Source organism: Physella acuta, unplaced genomic scaffold (assembly GCF_028476545.2).
Source record: "Physella acuta isolate Inbredline_101_S28 unplaced genomic scaffold, ASM2847654v3 ptg001011l, whole genome shotgun sequence".
NCBI lineage: Eukaryota > Metazoa > Mollusca > Gastropoda > Physidae > Physella > Physella acuta.
The window spans coordinates 207,862-227,160 of NW_026732528.1; the positions used below are offsets into that span (position 1 = coordinate 207,862).

At 39.0% G+C, this 19,299-nt stretch overlaps 1 protein-coding gene across 1 annotated transcript; it reads right to left on the reverse strand.

Moving 5' to 3' along the window:
• Positions 1–4,532: 4,532 nt before the first annotated feature.
• LOC131954552 (shiftless antiviral inhibitor of ribosomal frameshifting protein homolog) lies at positions 4,533–16,732 on the reverse strand. Its single transcript, XM_059318317.1, has 9 exons — positions 16,691–16,732; positions 13,620–13,728; positions 8,938–8,972; positions 8,370–8,519; positions 7,966–8,069; positions 7,351–7,545; positions 6,665–6,683; positions 6,535–6,556; positions 4,533–4,800 (listed from the first exon to the last, which is right to left on the reverse strand). Exons 1-9 carry the CDS (start codon positions 16,730–16,732, stop codon positions 4,619–4,621), a joined length of 858 nt encoding a protein of 285 aa, XP_059174300.1. The 3' UTR covers positions 4,533–4,618.
• Between the last annotated feature and the right edge of the window lie 2,567 nt (positions 16,733–19,299).

Consider the following 19,299-nt stretch of genomic DNA (forward strand, 5'->3'; position numbering starts at 1 on the left):
TGTGTGTTGACTGGGGTGTGTGTGTTTAGTGGGGTGTCTTTGTTTAGTGGGGTGTCTGTGTTTAGTGGGATCTTTAGCGAGTGTGTTTACTTGGGGAGTGTGTTTACTTGGGGAGTGTGTTTACTTTGGGGAGTGTGTTTACTTTGGGGAGTGTGTTTACTTTGGGGAGTGTGTTTACTTTGGGGAGTGTGTTTACTTTGGGGAGTGTGTTGACTTTGGGGAGTGTGTTTACTTTGGGGAGTTTGTGTACTTGGGGGAGTGTGTTCACCAGATTTGTCTTGAACTCTAACAATGATAAAACTAAGGACATGGCAGGTTGAATTATTTCCCTGTCCCCCCCCCCCCCACCATTCAACTTGAAATCACTTCCGGGTGTCTTGTCTATTGTACATGTATGGTGTGGGCCGTCTATAGCTGTGTACATGTATGGTGTGGGCCGTCTATTGCTGTGTACATGTATGGTGTGTGCCGTCTATTGCTGTGTACATGTATGGTGTGGGTCGTCTATTGTAGTGTACATGTATGGTGTGGGCCGTCTATAGCTGTGTACATGTATGGTGTGTGCTGTCTATTGCTGTGTACATGTATGGTGTGTGCTGTCTATTGCTGTGTACATGTATGGTGTGGGCCGTCTATTGTACATGTATGGTGTGGGCCGTCTATTGCTGTGTACATGTATGGTGTGTGCCGTCTATTGCTGTGTACATGTATGGTGTGTGCCGTCTATAGCTGTGTACATGTATGGTGTGTGCTGTCTATTGCTGTGTACATGTATGGTGTGGGCCGTCTATTGCTGTGTACATGTATGGTGTGTGCCGTCTATTTATGTGTACATGTATGGTGTGGGCCGTCTATTGCTGTGAACATGTATGGTGTGGGCCGTCTATTGCTGTGTACATGTATGGTGTGTGCCGTCTATTTATGTGTACATGTATGGTGTGTGCCGTCTATTGCTGTGTACATGTATGGTGTGTGTCGTCTATTGTAGTGTACATGTATGGTGTGGGCCGTCTATTGCTGTGTACATGTATGGTGTGTGCCGTCTATTTATGTGTACATGTATGGTGTGTGCCGTCTATTGCTGTGTACATGTATGGTGTGTGTCGTCTATTGTAGTGTACATGTATGGTGTGGGCCGTCTATTGCTGTGTACATGTATGGGTGTGCCGTCTATTGCTGTGTACATGTATGGTGTGGGCCGTCTATTGTACATGTATGGTGTGTGCCGTCTATTGTACATGTATGGTGTGGGCCGTCTATTGCTGTGTATATGTATGGTGTGTGTCGTCTATTGTACATGTATGGTGTGGGCCGTCTATTGCTGTGTATATGTATGGTGTGTGCCGTCTATAGCTGTGTACATGTATGGTGTGGGCCGTCTATTGCTGTGTACATGTATGGTGTGTGCCGTCTATTTATGTGTACATGTATGGTGTGGGCCGTCTATTGCTGTGTACATGTATGGTGTGTGTCGTCTATTGTACATGTATGGTGTGTGCCGTCTATTGCTGTGTACATGTATGGTGTGTGCCGTCTATTGTACATGTATGGTGTGGGCCGTCTATTTATGTGTACATGTATGGTGTGTGCCGTCTATTGTAGTGTACATGTATGGTGTGTACTGTCTATTGCTGTATGTGCCGTCTAATTATTTTATTGGTTTAACAACTGTATAGCAATTATGTTATCGGTTTAACAACATTTGTAGTTCTGAAATAGCCAGCTTTAGCCGGAAGTTTAAATCTTATCAGAAGACTTGGTCTAACGTTTACAGATAAGGTTATCAAGAAGAGAATCGATCTCGAACTAATCCGTTCACTTGTCGATAAGCTACCTGTAAATCAAGCATTTTCTAAAGCCATTTCTAACACACAAGGTCATCAAATATTTACACAAAGACCACGGTAATTGTCAACTGACCGCGATATATTAAACATGTTGGCCGATGTATTTACACAAAGACCACAGTAATTGTCAACTGACCGCGATATATTAAACATGTTGGCCGATGTATTTACACAAAGACCACAGTAATTGTTTATTGACCGCGATATATTAAACATGTTGGCCGATGTATTTACACAAAGACCACGGTAATTGTCAACTGACCGCGATATATTAAACATGTTGGCCGATGTATTTACACAAAGACCACAGTAATTGTTTATTGACCGCGATATATTAAACATGTTGGCCGATGTATTTACACAAAGACCACAGTAATTGTTTATTGACCGCGATATATTAAACATGTTGGCCGATGTATTTACACAAAGACCACAGTAATTGTTTATTGACCGCGATATATTAAACATGTTGGCCGATGTATTTACACAAAGACCACAGTAATTGTTTATTGACCGCGATATATTAAACATGTTGGCCGATGTATTTACACAAAGACCACAGTAATTGTTTATTGACCGCGATATATTAAACATGTTGGCCGATGTATTTACACAAAGACCACAGTAATTGTTTATTGACCGCGATATATTAAACATGTTGGCCGATGTATTTACACAAAGACCACAGTAATTGTTTATTGACCGCGATATATTAAACATGTTGGCCGATGTATTTACACAAAGACCACAGTAATTGTTTATTGACCGCGATATATTAAACATGTTGGCCGATGTATTTACACAAAGACCACAGTAATTGTTTATTGACCGCGATATATTAAACATGTTGGCCGATGTATTTACACAAAGACCACAGTAATTGTTTATCGACGTATTAAACCTTTTGCCCAATGTAATTACACATAAAACTTCTCGAACCATACGGTCCATGGGGCAAGTGAAGTAGAGTTCACCTGTTTCTGTTACCTTGGCCTATCGAGGGAATCGTATTGACGGGAACCGTTTCGTCGGCTACCTATATAACGGGACCCATTTGTCGTTGGTCCTTTTGACGTGGACGCTTTGCCACTGTACTTTTTTTTTACTATTTAAATCAGGATTTGACACAAGGGGAATAATTCAAATACTTTTTTTTTTAAAAGTTACTGAATTACGTTTGCTTGGCTTATATTCTTTGTCTTAATTTTAAATTTAAGAGGGGAATTTCCTCCAAAATAATTAAATATTACTAATTGTCAACATGTTAAGCGCCATATGTCCAGACTTCAGCCTGCTTTTCTTCATTGATTTGCTGTCTTATCCTCTGACCATCCAAATAGAGTCTAAGACATTTTTATTTTATGGTTACAATCATCCATGTGCAATCACATGGTTGCCTGGTTGTAACCAGCCAGTGTTTGAGTATACACCAGACTCAGTTCATCTTTGGCTGTGCAGCCTGCCTCAGTTTTAAAGCTGCTTAAAATGTCTCACTCCTGCCTAGGAAACAAATATTGTCTGGTAATTTAGTTTATAGCACATTTAGTATACATACTGAAATACACATACAGCATACATGTACACAAGCAATACGATAGATTGATTATAATTAATTTAATTAGAACATTTTAACATGACCTCCATGGTTTTTATAACACAGGGAAAAGGTGAAAATATTTGCATAACGCATACTGTAAAACTTGTATAGGACACAGAAACCTCAGCACAAAATCTACAGTCAACGTTCCATCGTCCACCACTGCTGCTATTTGATTTGATAACTACAATGACGCAAAAACCTTAATTTAAAAAAAAAGTAGGGAGGTGTAAAACGGAAAAGCTGTCAAAATTTCATGACATTTTTGTGCACGATTACGAAACTCCCACTATGCACAGTATACGAGACAGTAAAAATCTGAGTCCATAGTGCCACACACACGATCCTACGTTAATACCATTCGTATTGTCATCCCCATACAAGTAACACTGATGATTAGTGAGCAGATGTTCACGTTGTTTTTTGAGTCGATGGTCTAATTTATCGTCTAATACAGGGGTTCTCAACCTTTTTTTTTTTACTCTAGAGCACATTCTAAAATATCGGTAGGGTGGCGGGCACCACCTATTTTAAATCGACAAACCCCTTCCATAACTTGTCATTTTCCCATAATTTATTTTCTTATTTTCTTATTTTCTAATAGTCTAATGTATTAATAAATAATAAACAAAAATGTTTCAAAATAATAAAATTATTTGGCATTTTTTTCAAATTGCATACACACAACACACAGAGAAATGTATTTACAAAACGTATAGAAAGTAAACAAAACACATAAATACAAAGGAAGCATCTAATTAAAAAATATAATAAAATCAATGCGATCTTTGGCATTGGATTTCATTGGCCAGAGCTTCATGATTAGGAGCGTATCAAAAATTAAAACTGTAACAAATGAATAAAAATAAATCATATTTTAAAATAATGTTTATGAAAAAAATTCTGTCTCTCTCGAATAGTGAGAGGCGGGCACATAAGAATCGTTCAGCCATGGCGCCCGCGGGCACAGGGTTGGGAACCCCTGATCTAATAGATTGTGTATATATGGTGTAGAAGATGGTCTAGTTTATCGTCTAATATATGATGTGTACATGGTGGTGTAGGTGATGGTCTAGCTTATTGTGTACTAGATGAAGTGAACATGGTGGTGTAGGCGATGGTCTAGTTTATCGTGTACTAGATGATGTGTACATGGTGTAGGCGATGGTCTAGTTTATTGTCTAATAGATGATGTGTACATGGTGTAGGCAAACGATCCCGTCCCTGTGTTCAAGCTGCCCTGGTCAATGCACGTGGTGACCGTTGACCCTGAGCTGATGTGCACCTCACTCCACGTGCGGACTCTGGAACTTGCTGGACGAGGTGAAAACTTGTGAATGCACACGGCTGGTTTACCTGTACAGAGGAAGGACCCAGGTAAACTGTGCCATTACGGAAGGTAAGCGCTCTAGTTTGGTGAGTGAATACTATTGTCAACATACCCAATCACCCGAGATTTTTCGAACACTCTAAATAAAATATTTTTAACGAGCCGGCCCGCGGCATAACATACGCCGCTATTTAGTTGTTGTTTTTTCTACTTTTCAGTTATTCCTAATTTGTGAATTCGACAGTACCAACGCTGCCACTGAAAATATTTCTTTAAAACACTATAAGTAGCTCGTTTTAAGGACCATACCCCCCCCGTTCCTCCCCCCTTCCCCCCTACGTTTAAAATCGTTGGCTCTGCTTGTAAACATTTAGAGTGAACACAGCTCACTAAAATCATGTAGGGGTGGGGAGGTAGGGAGCGCGTTTACAGCTTGTTTTCTAGGCGCGTTTGCAGCTTGTTTTTTAGCGGCTCCCAGAAGAGAATTATATATATATAGATTGTGTAACACATATGGATACCAGCCAAGGGGGATAAAAATATGAAGTTTTTATTCATTGGGTTGCGGCCCCTGTGGGACTGCAACTGAACTGTTGACGTTGTTTTTTTATGCTTTTGTGAGCGATGTTACCTGTGTTCCATGTCATGTGACATGGGACTGTGGGTAGTTTCATGCCTAGCCGTGTCGCACACGTAAGGCTGCTGTCTGTGGACCAAGATGTAGACCTAATGAAGGTAGTTATATAAATTATGTTTGTTAAAATACTTAGTTGTGTATTCCTGCTAGTGCTGCATGTGCACACTAGTTAGGGTGAGTATTAATATAAGTATTTATTTGAAGTACTACGTATTGGTACTTGTTGGCAGTACTGTGTACTGGCCAAAACATATTTTATTGTTACCCGTGTATATTGTAGCCTACACATGGTGTTGTCAGGAATGTAACTTTTTTTTATTTACATTTGTTTTAGGGCTACAGCTTTTGGTCTTTTGGTTTTGGATTTGGTTTTGGTTTTTCTTCTTGGCTAGTTTGTTTTGTACTACTGTGTTGCATCGCCGTCATGGCTCGATGCTGTAAATAAAGCGAGTAATTGACAACATCTGTCGGTGTCAGTGTGTACTTAATCTCAGGGTCAGCCCGTCTTAACCACAACACCTCAGTGGGTAAAAGCATCCCCACTGAGTGAGGGTTACAAATGGAAAAATGAATCAAATTTATATTTTGACTTCTACTTAATATCTTGATATTTCTTGATAATTTGAGGCAGATGGGATGGGCTGATGTGTGTGTGTGTGTTTTTGTGCGGGGGGGGGGGGGAGTTGTTCAGGGGGTTTATGTCGCGGGGGGGGGGGGGTTGTCCAGGGCGTTTATGTCGGGGGTATATATCCAGGGGTTTTTTGTCCAGGTTTTTTTTTTGCCGGACACAAATTTTTCGCATTCGGGCAAGCGTCCATTCGGGAAATCGACCGTCGGGTAAACGGCATTCGAGCAAGTGTCTTTCGGCAATATGTCGTGGACCCAAAGATTTGAGCTTTTCAAAACGTAACCCCATTCAATCTAGATCCACCGATTCACATGCTAATTTTGTATGTCGTCTACATACTTTATCTATGCTACGTGTCATTTGTGTATCGCATAAAGGCTACTGGGCACACGGTCATCTACGCAATGTGGCGTTTCTATGCCATTTAGACATGACATCATCTGTATTTGACCACAGGTCATCAAAGGGTCACCTGAATATAGAAATCATACCTACCCTCACGACCAGTGCGGTGAGGCTGAAAAAAAAATCAATTGTAACAAGTTATTGTAAGACAAATGTAAGAAACTATAAAACAAGTTTACAATAGCGTTGGTGTAGACATTTTATAAGAAAGTAAACTCACATTGTTTGGTTGGACACGGCTAGAAGATAGAATAAAAAAACATTAGTTAATTTCTATATCTATTGTTAGACAAATGTTAGAATACAAAATTTGTTTTCTTGTGAGTTATTTTAGAGGACAACAGGTGAGGTTTGGAGGACAACAGGTGAGGTTTGGAGGACAACAGGTGAGGTTTGGAGGACAACAGGTGAGGTTTGGAGAACAACACGTGAGGTTTGGAGGACAACAGGTGAGGTTTGGAGGACGAGAGGTGAGGTTTGGAGGACGAGAGGTGAGGTTTGGAGGACGAGAGGTGAGGTTTGGAGGACGAGAGGTGAGGTTTGGAGGACAACAGGTGAGGTTTGGAGGACGAGAGGTGAGGTTTGGAGGACGAGAGGTGAGGTTTGGAGGACGAGAGGTGAGGTTTGGAGGACAACAGGTGAGGTTTGGAGGACAACAGGTGAGGTTTGGAGGACGAGAGGTGAGGTTTGGAGGACGAGAGGTGAGGTTTGGAGGACAACAGGTGAGGTTTGGAGGACAACAGGTGAGGTTTGGAGGACAACAGGTGAGGCTTGGAGGACAACAGGTGAGGTTTGGAGGACAACAGGTGAGGTTTACAGGACGAGAAGTGAGGTTTAGAGGACGAGAGGTGGTTAGATAACAAGCGGCGAGGTTTAGAAGTGATAAAATTTCAACAAATATCTCACAGCTCAATATCGTTTCTATAAGGCCTTGGGTTGACCGTGTTATAACCGTTGTAGCAGTTGATTCCGTTGCAGTTATGGTTATTCCTGGTCTTCCGCATTTCCTTCTTTATTCTAGGGGGGATGATCTCTTTGATGTCAGTTTCGTTATCACAATCGTAGCATTTACTTTTGGTCATTCCCATAGTACCTACTCCGCTGAAATAATACACAAAGTTATATTTCAATCAAATAAATGTATATATATTGTGACTGGAACAGTGAGCATAAAAAGGTTGGGTATTTAGTAGTGGTATGGAGAAGTGGGGTAAACTTCGTGCGCTAAATGTTTAGGGTACACTTAGTGCATCAGATAGACGGTTTTACCAAGGACAGCTGGGTAGTATATTTTATTTAAAAAATTGATAGAATTTTTGCTGTTTTTGTCATGGTTTTACATATACTCTAAGGAGATGTTACATAACACGAAGTTGGTAAGCAAGTCTTTTTATGTGTTAGGCAGTATAGCTCTAAATGTAACCCGTACTTACATTGCAAAACACTGTTTCATATGCTTGAGTTTTAAGAAAAATACATAGTTTGAAAATATTCATGTAGCTATTTTGTTTAAGAACTTACTAAAATTTGTTATCGCAGTCTTCACAATGGAACCTTCCCCACCCCCACTGATTCTCCTTAGGGATGGCCTTCAGTTTCTGCTTACAACGATTGCACGTTGATACCTGGTCAGGTGGAATAAAAAATGTTACCGTTTAAAAAAAGTGCCACCATTAAATTTGGTCATTCTTATAAGCGAACAGTTGAAGGTGGGTCTATTATATTTTGCATCCTGTTTGTGTCGTGACATAAATGAATCAATGAATACAATATGATCTAAGCACAAGAATAAAAGTTGTTGGTGATCTTTTTTAGCTTTATATAAGCTGAAATGTTTTGTTCAGAAGGCTTTACTATTTATAACTTGTTAAGATGCAGTCTAATCTATGTGTAGCATGCAAATAATTCCGTGGACACAGTCTCACCATCTTTCTGTTCGGAACCTTCTTCCACCAACTTTTGTCACAACGTTGGCAGGCGAACTGTTGCTCGCTAGCGTCCTGCTGGAGGTCTGATGCCAGTCTGGCCATCACGTGGTCAGCATCGGCCTGCAAGTTGGCCTGGTAGACTTGGTCCTGGCAGAGAGAGTGTTCTGTTTGTAGTTCAACCTAATGCATTGTGTGCGTGGTTGTGTGTGTGTGTGTGGGGGGGGGGGGGGGTAATACATAATGCGATACTTACAGCATTATGTTTGCGTGAGTGTGTGTGCGTGAGTGTGTGTGTGTGTGTGGGTGTGGGGGGTTAATACCTAATGCGGTACTTACAGCATTATGTGTGTATGAGTGTGTGTGTGTGTGGGTGTGGGGCGGTTAATACCTAATGCGGTACTTACAGCATAATGTGTGCGTGAGTGTGTGTCTGAGGTGGGGTGTCATTAGCAATCATTTTGGGACTGTCTTTATGTCAATCAATCTTAATAAATTAGAAGTCACTGTCTTTTATTCATCCGTAATGCTACACCCCCAAATAAACAATTGAACAATTAGGCCCTACCTCTCCAAGAAACTCGCTGACTTGTTCGGAGGAAGCTGAAATTTAAATAAAGAATAGCAATCTACGTTTCGAACATGTTTGACCTGTGAAGAGTTTTACACCGGGTTCGCTAAGTTGCTTAGTAACATAAAGCTACATCAAGCTGTTCAGTTTGGTGATTTTTCACGAAATTAGTTACAAAAATTAGTTTGAAAGCTAATTGTTACATCAATTATTCTTCAAAGTTAATAGTTATATCATAATATTATTATATCAATTAGTTTTCAAAGGATATCTTTAAATCAAATATTGCAGGTTAACTTGTTGGTAAAATTATGTTTAATAGATTTTTCGACCAACAGTAAATATTTAATTTAATTTGCGGTCGTCTACAAATGACAACACCTGCTTGTAAAAAAAGGGGGGTGGGGGGGGGGGGGGTCAAACGCTTTGAAGATGTACTACGTTTGTAAGAGGGAGGAGGGTTTATCTAGTAAATTGTCACATTTTATCATTTGAGATGAGGACAAAATAAATGTTCATATTTTGTAGAGATGCACATTTCAGAGGTTGAATGGAAATATGAATTCAGTTTATGGAGGAAGCGAGGGGAAGGGACTCTTGGAATTCAATGAGTATAGCATAATGATTACAGGTGATAATTCGAATGAATTCATTTATAGTCTGACCCATAAATCATTTATTTTAATCTTAGCAAACTTGCGCGAATATAGTTCTATTACTTAACTATGTACTTTAATTAAAACAACTAATATTTCTTCGTAATACGCACTCATGTTATTTGTAACAACATGTATTCTTTGTTGTTGTGGGTTTCATACAGGAACACGAGCAACAGTGGCAACTTGAAATGACAACTTTATTTACACTATGTACAGATAAATCCGTGGTACATCCATATTTGAAGATCAACTGATATAGGTACAAATAATAATCACGACTCCAAGTCATGGAGACATCTTGCATTCCCTGCCATCGTTCCAGTCCCAAATCCTAGCACACAACACCCGTTCACCTTTTGCTCTCCCTTTTATTCACTCCTTTCTCTCCCCTTACGTACATGAGCGATCTCACCCAAAAACATGGAAAAACACATGACGATCGCTCAAACAGTCCTTCCGCTAGCCAGGTACTCTTCATTCATGCAACTTCATGTAAAACACAATAATATAAACATACCTAATTATACAGTCTGTGACACGTCCCCCCTTCAAATAAAATTTTGTGTAACAAAATTTATAAATACAATATTGGTAGGGCAGGACCATGTGCCAGACAACAAAAATTTTTATACATCTCAAAAAACATGGAAAATACATTCTTTGTAGATTAATGCACAAGCATTATGTGTAATATATTCAAATATGAGAAGGAAAAACATTTCAATTACCCAGTAATTGTAGTATAAACAAGATCAATGAGTTTAGTAAATTACCAAACTATAATACATAGTTGAAATTATCAAAGACTTGATTCAACTCATAATTTAAATAACTATATCCTATGTGGTAAAAAAACTTCCTTATCATCAAGGTATGTTATTACCACGCATGAGTAATATACTTTGTTGTCTCCCCTATTTGACCCATTTCAGACACATATAGGTCACAACACAACCACATTCTTGCCTTTCACAGGTATCGACTGATACAATTCATCATTGAGACTTCCGTCTTATTGTTATGCGGAATAAATAGTCTCTAACTTTTACTTGATTTACTTTATTCACTGTTAATTAATAGTATAGAATAGGTTTAACATAATACAGTTTACAATCTTTTGAAATAGTACACAATTTATATTATTGATACAAATTGTTTGATATCCATATTTTACAGTTACAGACTGTATAATATTAATAAACTGTAAATTGATAATTTAATCTTAGCATCCTCTATAGCATGAGTAATCGTTCTCGTGCAGTTGACGTTGACCTGTATGCCATCTCTCCCTCAAATTGTAGCTTTTAGCTGTGCTACCATAATCATTTCCTAGATTTCGTGTAACTTGTGTTACTTCATTTGTTTTAATATTCTCCTCTGGTTTCTGAACAACGTCAGTAGTTATCTTGCTTTGTGTACGTTCGTTTGGTTCATCAACCAACTCAATATAAATATTATGGCATTGCTTTGGCCTCTCATAATATGTGTTGCGTCGGTAACTTCCATTAGTATACCTATTCACACTTTTGTTATTCTGATTTGAACTTGATACATTATTTCTTAAATTACTGTATTTCTCACATGACTTTCTGTGTACACAATTGTTTCTTCTCTGATTTGCCAACCTATGCCAACATTGATTTTGGTAATGACCTGTTTTTCCGCAGTAAAAACATCTAGATTTTGGCTTCTTATAAACATGGTGACTGTATTCATAGTTTGCTAAATTTCTTTTTCTTTCATTCTGTGCATTAATGACACTAATGACATTCTTATTAACATGTTGACTATATTCATAGTTTGCTAAATTTCTTTTACTTTCATTCTGTGCACCAATGACATTGTAGTTTCTAGTTACTGTTTCATCTTTCTTAACTTCCTTGTGCTTCTTTATTGATTCTAGTTCACACATAAATTTATGTGTTAATTTCTCCATTTCTTTGTTAAATTTATTCTTGAGTTCTAGTATATCTTCTTTATAGTTTGACTCCAATTTTCGAAGTAAATCTTCAATAGGTACGTTCTCTTCATTGTGGCTTATTAAGTTCACTGATTCATTAATCATCATTAGTTTATCATGATTCCTGCCATTCTCCGATGGACTTATTAAATCATCACTGCCATTCACTGATGGGCTTATTAAATCATTTTGACTGCCATTCTCTGATGGACTTGTGATACAACTTTCAATAATATTCTCGTGTACCTGCGTATCATTTAATAAAGAGTCAATCTTAAGACATTCTAATGTATCTGTCACCTTTAAATCATTATTAAGTTCACCCTCTGTTTTATCCTTGGGTTTCAATTCTTCCTGGACTATGTTACTTAGTTCTTCATTCCAAATGTTGCTAATATTTACTTCTTCAAGTTCTGCTTTAAATTCTGTCTGTTCACTTTCTAATTTTGGTTCATTTGTGTCTGTTATAGCTTTCATTTCTAATAGTTCTTGTTTATATTCTAGTTCATGTAGGCCAACTTGTTTTTCCAAAGTTTCAGCCCTTTTATCTGCTCTCTGTTTTCTGTTTCTTTTTTTTCGCTTTCCTTTTAGTTGTACAGTCTCTTCTACTTTATCTCCATCTGACATTTCTTCTTCTTTTTGCATGTCTGTAATAGCTGTTGATCTATTACGCACTATTTCTGTCTCACCATCTAATTCTCTTATTACTTTTCCATGAGCTAGTCTGGGTTGTTCATTTTCTTCGTCCCATGCTTCTAATGCTTTTTCTATGTCTCTGTCAAATCGAGTGTTTGCCCAGGCTATCTGCTTCTTCATCTTCTTAATGCCTTGCGCCCTCGCTAGTGCTAGATATTCTTCAAAACATAACATTTTGATATATTTTCTATTTATGACATAAAATATAAATTCATTAGTTGACAATAGATAAATGTTAATTAATTTACAATACCCTTTCTTGGTTTCTCGCTTGTTTTAGTTCATAGTACATATATACGTCCAAAATAGTTCACTTTGTTGATTCCAAAAAGTTGAAAAAATTCAAAATAGTTCTAGTAGCCTGTTACAGAGTAGAAATTTGTCCAGTTTTAGATAAGACATCTTTAGGAACAGTTTAGGAACAGTTACAAAAATAAACTTGATCTGCTAAATCCAAACAGTAGAAAAACTTGAACAGCTAATCCATATAGAAAAAACTTGAACAGCTAAATCCAAACAGTAGAAAAGAAACACTAAGACTTGATCGGCTAAATCCAAACAGAAAAAACACACAGACGATATTTACTCGACATTGGTGAGACAATATCGAAATAAGGTGATAAAAATTATCACGTTGATGACTTGACTTGAACAAAACGTCTGACTTGACTACAGCAACCCTTCTGACTTGAGTGTAGATAGATGACTTTCAAGAACTTGACGTACTTGGTAAACAGTGGAAGACCACAGACTGTAATATCTCCATTTCTGACATATGTAGCACCAATTCTTCAACCACTTGTGACATCATAAGTAACAGTAATACAATGTAGCAACATCACTTTATTGCCTCCACTTCTGACACCATATGTAACAACATGTATTCTTTGTTGTTGTGGGTTTCATACAGGAACACGAGCAACAGTGGCAACTTGAAATGACAACTTTATTTACACTATGTACAGATAAATCCGTGGTACATCCATATTTGAAGATCAACTGATATAGGTACAAATAATAATCACGACTCCAAGTCATGGAGACATCTTACATTCCCTGCCATCGTTCCAGTCCCAAATCCTAGCACACAACACCCGTTCACCTTTTGCTCTCCCTTTTATTCACTACTTTCTCTCCCCTTACGTACATGAGCGATCTCACCCAAAAACATGGAAAAACACATGACGATCGCTCAAACAGTCCTTCCGCTAGCCAGGTACTCTTCATTCATGCAACTTCATGTAAAACACAATAATATAAACATACCTAATTATACAGTCTGTGACATTATTATTACAACAGCAGCAAGAAGCTAAATGTGTATAACTTTTGTGTTTGTTATGCTAAAGTAAAATTGTAATTACCAGTTAGGAAGAACTGCACGGCGTCCCCCAAACCCTGGAACTCTTTGACGATCCTCACAGCGTCCCCCTGGGTGAATCGGCCACGGAACAGTTCTCTGAATTTGCGAGCCTGGGGGTAGGGAAGGGGCGGTTTAGGGGGGTCATCGCTAGGTGGGTCACAGGTGGGTCATTGTTAGGTGGGTCACAGGTGGGTCATTGTTAGGTGGGTCACACTTGGGTCATTGTTAGGTGGGTCACACGTGGGTCATTGTAAAGTGGGTCTATGTTAGAAGGATCTGTTTTAGGTGGGTCTGTGTTAGGTGGGTCTGTGTTAGGTGGGTCTGTGTTAGGTGGGTCTGTGTTAGGTGGGTCACAGGTGGGTCTGTGTTAGGTGGGTCTGTGTTAGGTGGGTCTGTGTTAGGTGGGTCACAGGTGGGTCTGTGTTAGGTGGGTCTGTGTTAGGTGGGTCTGTGTTAGGTGGGTCACAGGTGGGTCTGTGTTAGGTGGGTCTGTGTTAGGTGGGTCTGTGTTAGGTGGGTCACAGGTGGGTCTGTGTTAGGTGGGTCTGTGTTAGGTGGGTCTGTGTTAGGTGGGTCACAGGTGGGTCTGTGTTAGGTGGGTCACAGGTGGGTCTGTGTTAGGTGGGTCACAGGTGGGTCTGTGTTAGGTGGGTCACAGGTGGGTCTGTGTTAGGTGGGTCTGTGTTAGGTGGGTCTGTGTTAGGTGGGTCTGTGTTAGGTGGGTCTGTGTTAGGTGGGTCTGTGTTAGGTGGGTCTGTGTTAGGTGGGTCTGTGTTAGGTGGGTCTGTGTTAGGTGGGTCTGTGTTAGGTGGGTCTGTGTTAGGTGGGTCTGTGTTAGGTGGGTCATTGTTAGGTGGCTCTGTGTTAGGTGGGTCACAGGTGGGTCTGTGTTAGGTGGGTCACAGGTGGGTCTGTCTTAGGTGGGTCACAGGTGGGTCTGTGTTAGGTGGGTCTGTGTTAGGTGGGTCTGTGTTAGGTGGGTCTGTGTTAGGTGGGTCTGTGTTAGGTGGGTCTGTGTTAGGTGGGTCTGTGTTAGGTGGGTCTGTGTTAGGTGGGTCTGTGTTAGGTGGGTCTGTGTTAGGTGGGTCTGTGTTAGGTGGGTCTGTGTTAGGTGGGTCTGTGTTAGGTGGGTCTGTGTTAGGTGGGTCTGTGTTAGGTGGGTCACAGGTGGGTCTGTGTTAGGTGGGTCACAGGTGGGTCTGTGTTAGGTGGGTCTGTGTTAGGTGGGTCTGTGTTAGGTGGGTCTGTGTTAGGTGGGTCTGTGTTAGGTGGGTCTGTGTTAGGTGGGTCTGTGTTAGGTGGGTCACAGGTGGGTCTGTGTTAGGTGGGTCTGTGTTAGGTGGGTCTGTGTTAGGTGGGTCTGTGTTAGGTGGGTCTGTGTTAGGTGGGTCTGTGTTAGGTGGGTCTGTGTTAGGTGGGTCTGTGTTAGGTGGGTCTGTGTTAGGTGGGTCACAGGTGGGTCTGTGTTAGGTGGGTCTGTGTTAGGTGGGTCTGTGTTAGGTGGGTCACAGGTGGGTCTGTGTTAGGTGGGTCACAGGTGGGTCTGTGTTAGGTGGGTCACAGGTGGGTCTGTGTTAGGTGGGTCACAGGTGGGTCTGTGTTAGGTGGGTCACAGGTGGGTCTGTGTTAGGTGGGTCACAGGTGGGTCTGTGTTAGGTGGGTCACAGGTGGGTCTGTGTTAGGTGGGTCTGTTTTAGGTGGGTCTGTGTTAGGTGGGTCTGTGTTAGGTGGGTCTGTGTTAGGTGGGTCTGTGTTTTGGTTGGCAATGGTTGGGTACGGGGGTCATTGTTAAGTGGGTCATGTCTCCAATATTTGAGCAAGGCCACGATAATTTGTAACATGTGCCTGTTAACAACAGCTCAACTACTAGATGGTAAAGATTAGCCCCACAGAACCAGCCAAGCATGTCGTGTTTTGTCACAAGCTTAGATTGTTGGTACACAACATTCGCGGCCGTCCAGTAGGTGTATACAGCGAAAACATCTTGTGTTCAGTATGTGTCTATCTCTAACATGACTAACAAAAACCACATCGTCTGAATAAGTACTTCACCTGTCTTAGTTGTTTTAAATATCTATCTATCTATCTATCTATCTATATATATATATATATATATATATATATATTATGTATGAAAAAATAATAATTCAGCTTAGCGTTTGCTTTAGCTTCCGTTTTATACAGATAAAGAGATATAAATGCAGATTCGGAATTTTATCTTATCGCTTAAGCTAAATCTAAATATTTTGTTTACTAAGTATTTAAAGGTACAAGTTAAGGCATTGCCGTATCTAGTTGGTTTCATCAAATAACTTCAACTGCTCAACAGTTTTTGACCATCCAAAGTTAACTGAGTTGTGTCAATCGAGATAGTAACGGTCAGTCTGGTGAGCGGCTGTTTTGTGATTAATCAGATGATCAGGTCTAGAGAATGTACTAGACAGAAGGGAGAAATCGATACCTCATAGATTCACACAACCGTGTGTCACAGGTGATAACACCAAAGGTAAACAAATCAACACACGAGGTAGGTGTTTTTTTTGGCTAATCTTGGTCACGTGAACAAACAAATTGTAACCTCTGACCCAGGATAACGGAAATAATTTAAGGTGACGTGATGCGATGTAATTAAAACATTATTAAAAAAGCAATCAAACACTAACACAACTAACTGCATACATCCAATGACTTCTGTTAAACACTTAGTGTCAGGAAGGCCTACAACTTATTTTGACATGTCTTAAACTGTTACTTTCAATCCAGAATACATACATTTAATCTTGCATGCATTTTAATTAGTTTAAAAATCGAATTATGTCGTATAAAATTACATTTAATCCTGATTACATTTTAATCGGCAGGATACGCCTAAAATTATACTAATACTTTTTCTTTATGCATGAATGATTGTATTCAATATATTTAAATCTGATTTCCATTTAATCTGTCAAATAATCTAATTCTTTTAGACTATGTAACAGTTAATTGTATAATCAAGAATGATTTGATTTAGTCTGACGATTTATCTAATTCTGTCACATTATATAATCTAATTACACCTGGAATACTTACATTTTTTTCAATGTTTTCATTTTCGTCTTCTTCATAATCCATAGTGCAAAGGGCAGCAGAATCTAAACTCTCGAATCTGTTGATGCACTAGTCTTGTTGCCGTCTGCTGATGCACCACAGTTGTTGCCCCTGCTACTTCTGGCCAGACGGATGTGCAGGCTGTGTGTCTCCCTCGTGTGGCGCGTGATGTTCATTATACCCATTATTATACCCGCACAATATGTTAATGATTGGTAACGTCATAATGATCCCGATTTCAGTTAATGATTGGTAACGTCATAATGATCCCGATTTCAGTTAATGATTGGTAACGTCATAATGATCCCGATTTCAACACAACAGACGATTCTTCTCTGCTTCATTTGAATTGGGATAGGTGGGAACTTTGTTTCAGGTTGATCAGAAATTAAATACAGGGGTGTCTAGGTTTACTGGGGTGTCTATGTTTATTGGAGTGTCTATGTTTACTGGGGTATCTTTGTTTATTGGGGTGTCTATGTTTACTGGGGTGTCTATGTTTACTGGGGTGTCTATGTTTACTGGGGTGTCTATGTTTATTGGAGTGTCTATGTTTACTGGGGTATCTTTGTTTATTGGGGTGTCTATGTTTATTGGAGTGTCTATGTTTAAAGGGGTATCTATGTTTATTGGGGTGTTTATGTTTACTGGTGTGTCTATGTTTATTGGAGTGTCTATGTTTACTGGAGTATCTTTGTTTATTGGGGTGTCTATGTTTATTGGAGTGTCTATGTTTAAAGGGGTATCTATGTTTATTGGGGTGTCTATGTTTACCGGGGTGTCAGTGTTTAAAGGGGTATCTATGTATACTATACTAGCATCTCTAAGTCAACCGGAGTGTCTAGTAGTGTCTAAAAGCCTAACTAATAACAAAAGGCCATCAATTATCCACACAGAGACCAGTGTATTTGCCAATCAACCTCCACATTTTAATTCTAGTGGCGGGCCTATCCGAGTCATTAGTTTGACTTCTCAAAATCAGACAATAAATCCCATTTTTTTCCTCGTTAAGTAGAATTAGGAAAAATAAACACACCTTTCCAAATTTTATCACAAAAAATTACAAATTAAATTATCAAGTTTAAATCTGACATTAAATAGAAAAATATACACAGTAGCCTACATGTTTTTGAGAATAAAATACCACCTTTTACCCTTCTACAAGTCAAGAGTTTAAAATATCACCTTTTACCCTTCTACAAGTCAAGAGTTTAAAATACCACCTTTTACCCTTCTACAAGTCAAGAGTTTAAAATACCACCTTTTACCCTTCTACAAGTCAAGAGTTTAAAATACCACCTTTTACCCTTCTACGCGTCAAGAGTTTAAAATACCACCTTTTACCCTTCTACAAGTCAAGAGTTTAAAATACCACCCTTTATCCTTCTACAAGTCAAGAGTTTAAAATACCACCTTTTACCCTTCTACACGTCAAGAGTTTAAAATACCACCTTTTACCCTTCTACAAGTCAAGTTTAAAATACCACCTTTTACCCTTCTACAAGTCAAGAGTTTAAAATACCACCTTTTACCCTTCTACAAGTCAAGAGTTTAAAACACCAACATGTTGCCATTTTGACTGAATTTAAAATACCACCTTTCTCTCCTCGGTCAGTCATAATAAAATTCCACCTTTTCACTCTTTTGATATCAGAGTTGAAATACCACCGTTTAAAAATCCCACCCCAGCTGTTTACTATACATTGATACAGCAACACCAACATTATTTAACCCACCCGTCTGATACATGCAGCACACCAGTATCAGTTTTACATCTATACATATCTTAGTTAATTACACTGATAGTATCAGTGATTAATTAACCATGCCAATTATCGAAAAATGATTACAGTTGATAAAATTTAAAAAACAACAAGGCACACACAATTACAAGACACAGGCACTTGGAACAAAACTCACCACCATTATTACTAAATCGCTACCACAAAAATGTAGTCACTGCTATATAATGCCACAACCACCACCAAACATCATCACCACAAAACTACCACCATCAAAACACTATGTAAAATAATCCATAAGAAACGAAATCTAAAAATGTTAAGTAGATTCAAATATATATATATATCAATTTTATTTAGCTTTGTCTCTATCCACCAATTAAGACGATAAAATGTTTTTGGATTACTTTCTAAAGTCCTTTTAAGCTCCAACTTACAGAACCAATTGTAGGAAAAAAAGTCACACGAAAAAAGTCAGAAATGTGTATATTTGCAAACAATTTGTTAATAATTTTATGTTTCCAGAAAGTGCAAATAAGCACACGATTAATCAAATGTAATGTTACCATTTTAGATGTATGTACGCATGTTGTATTTGTATGATAATATTTATTACATTAATATTTAGTCTGAGCTAGGCCTATGTATGTCATTGACGCAATCGTCAACAATACACAATTTGGACAGACAAGGCCGACCGTAGGAATGCCTATAGGGGAAAACACACAAAACACGATAATATGCCTACATTTCTCTATATATATTCTCTTTATGGGGACCATACGAGACACCTTGCAGCTTAGCAACCACCCTCATCCCCACCTGTCAGGTGAGCTATGGTTCACCCCG

Coding starts and splice junctions, on each gene's coding strand:
- LOC131954552 (XM_059318317.1), bottom strand. CDS start 16,732: ATGGATTATGAAGAAGACGAAAATGAAAACATTGAAAAAAAT. Junction 13,729..16,690: donor ATGAAAACATTGAAAAAAAT/GTAAGTATTCCA, acceptor CCCTACCCCCAG/GCTCGCAAATTCAGAGAACT. Junction 8,070..8,369: donor AGGTTCCGAACAGAAAGATG/GTGAGACTGTGT, acceptor CCACCTGACCAG/GTATCAACGTGCAATCGTTG.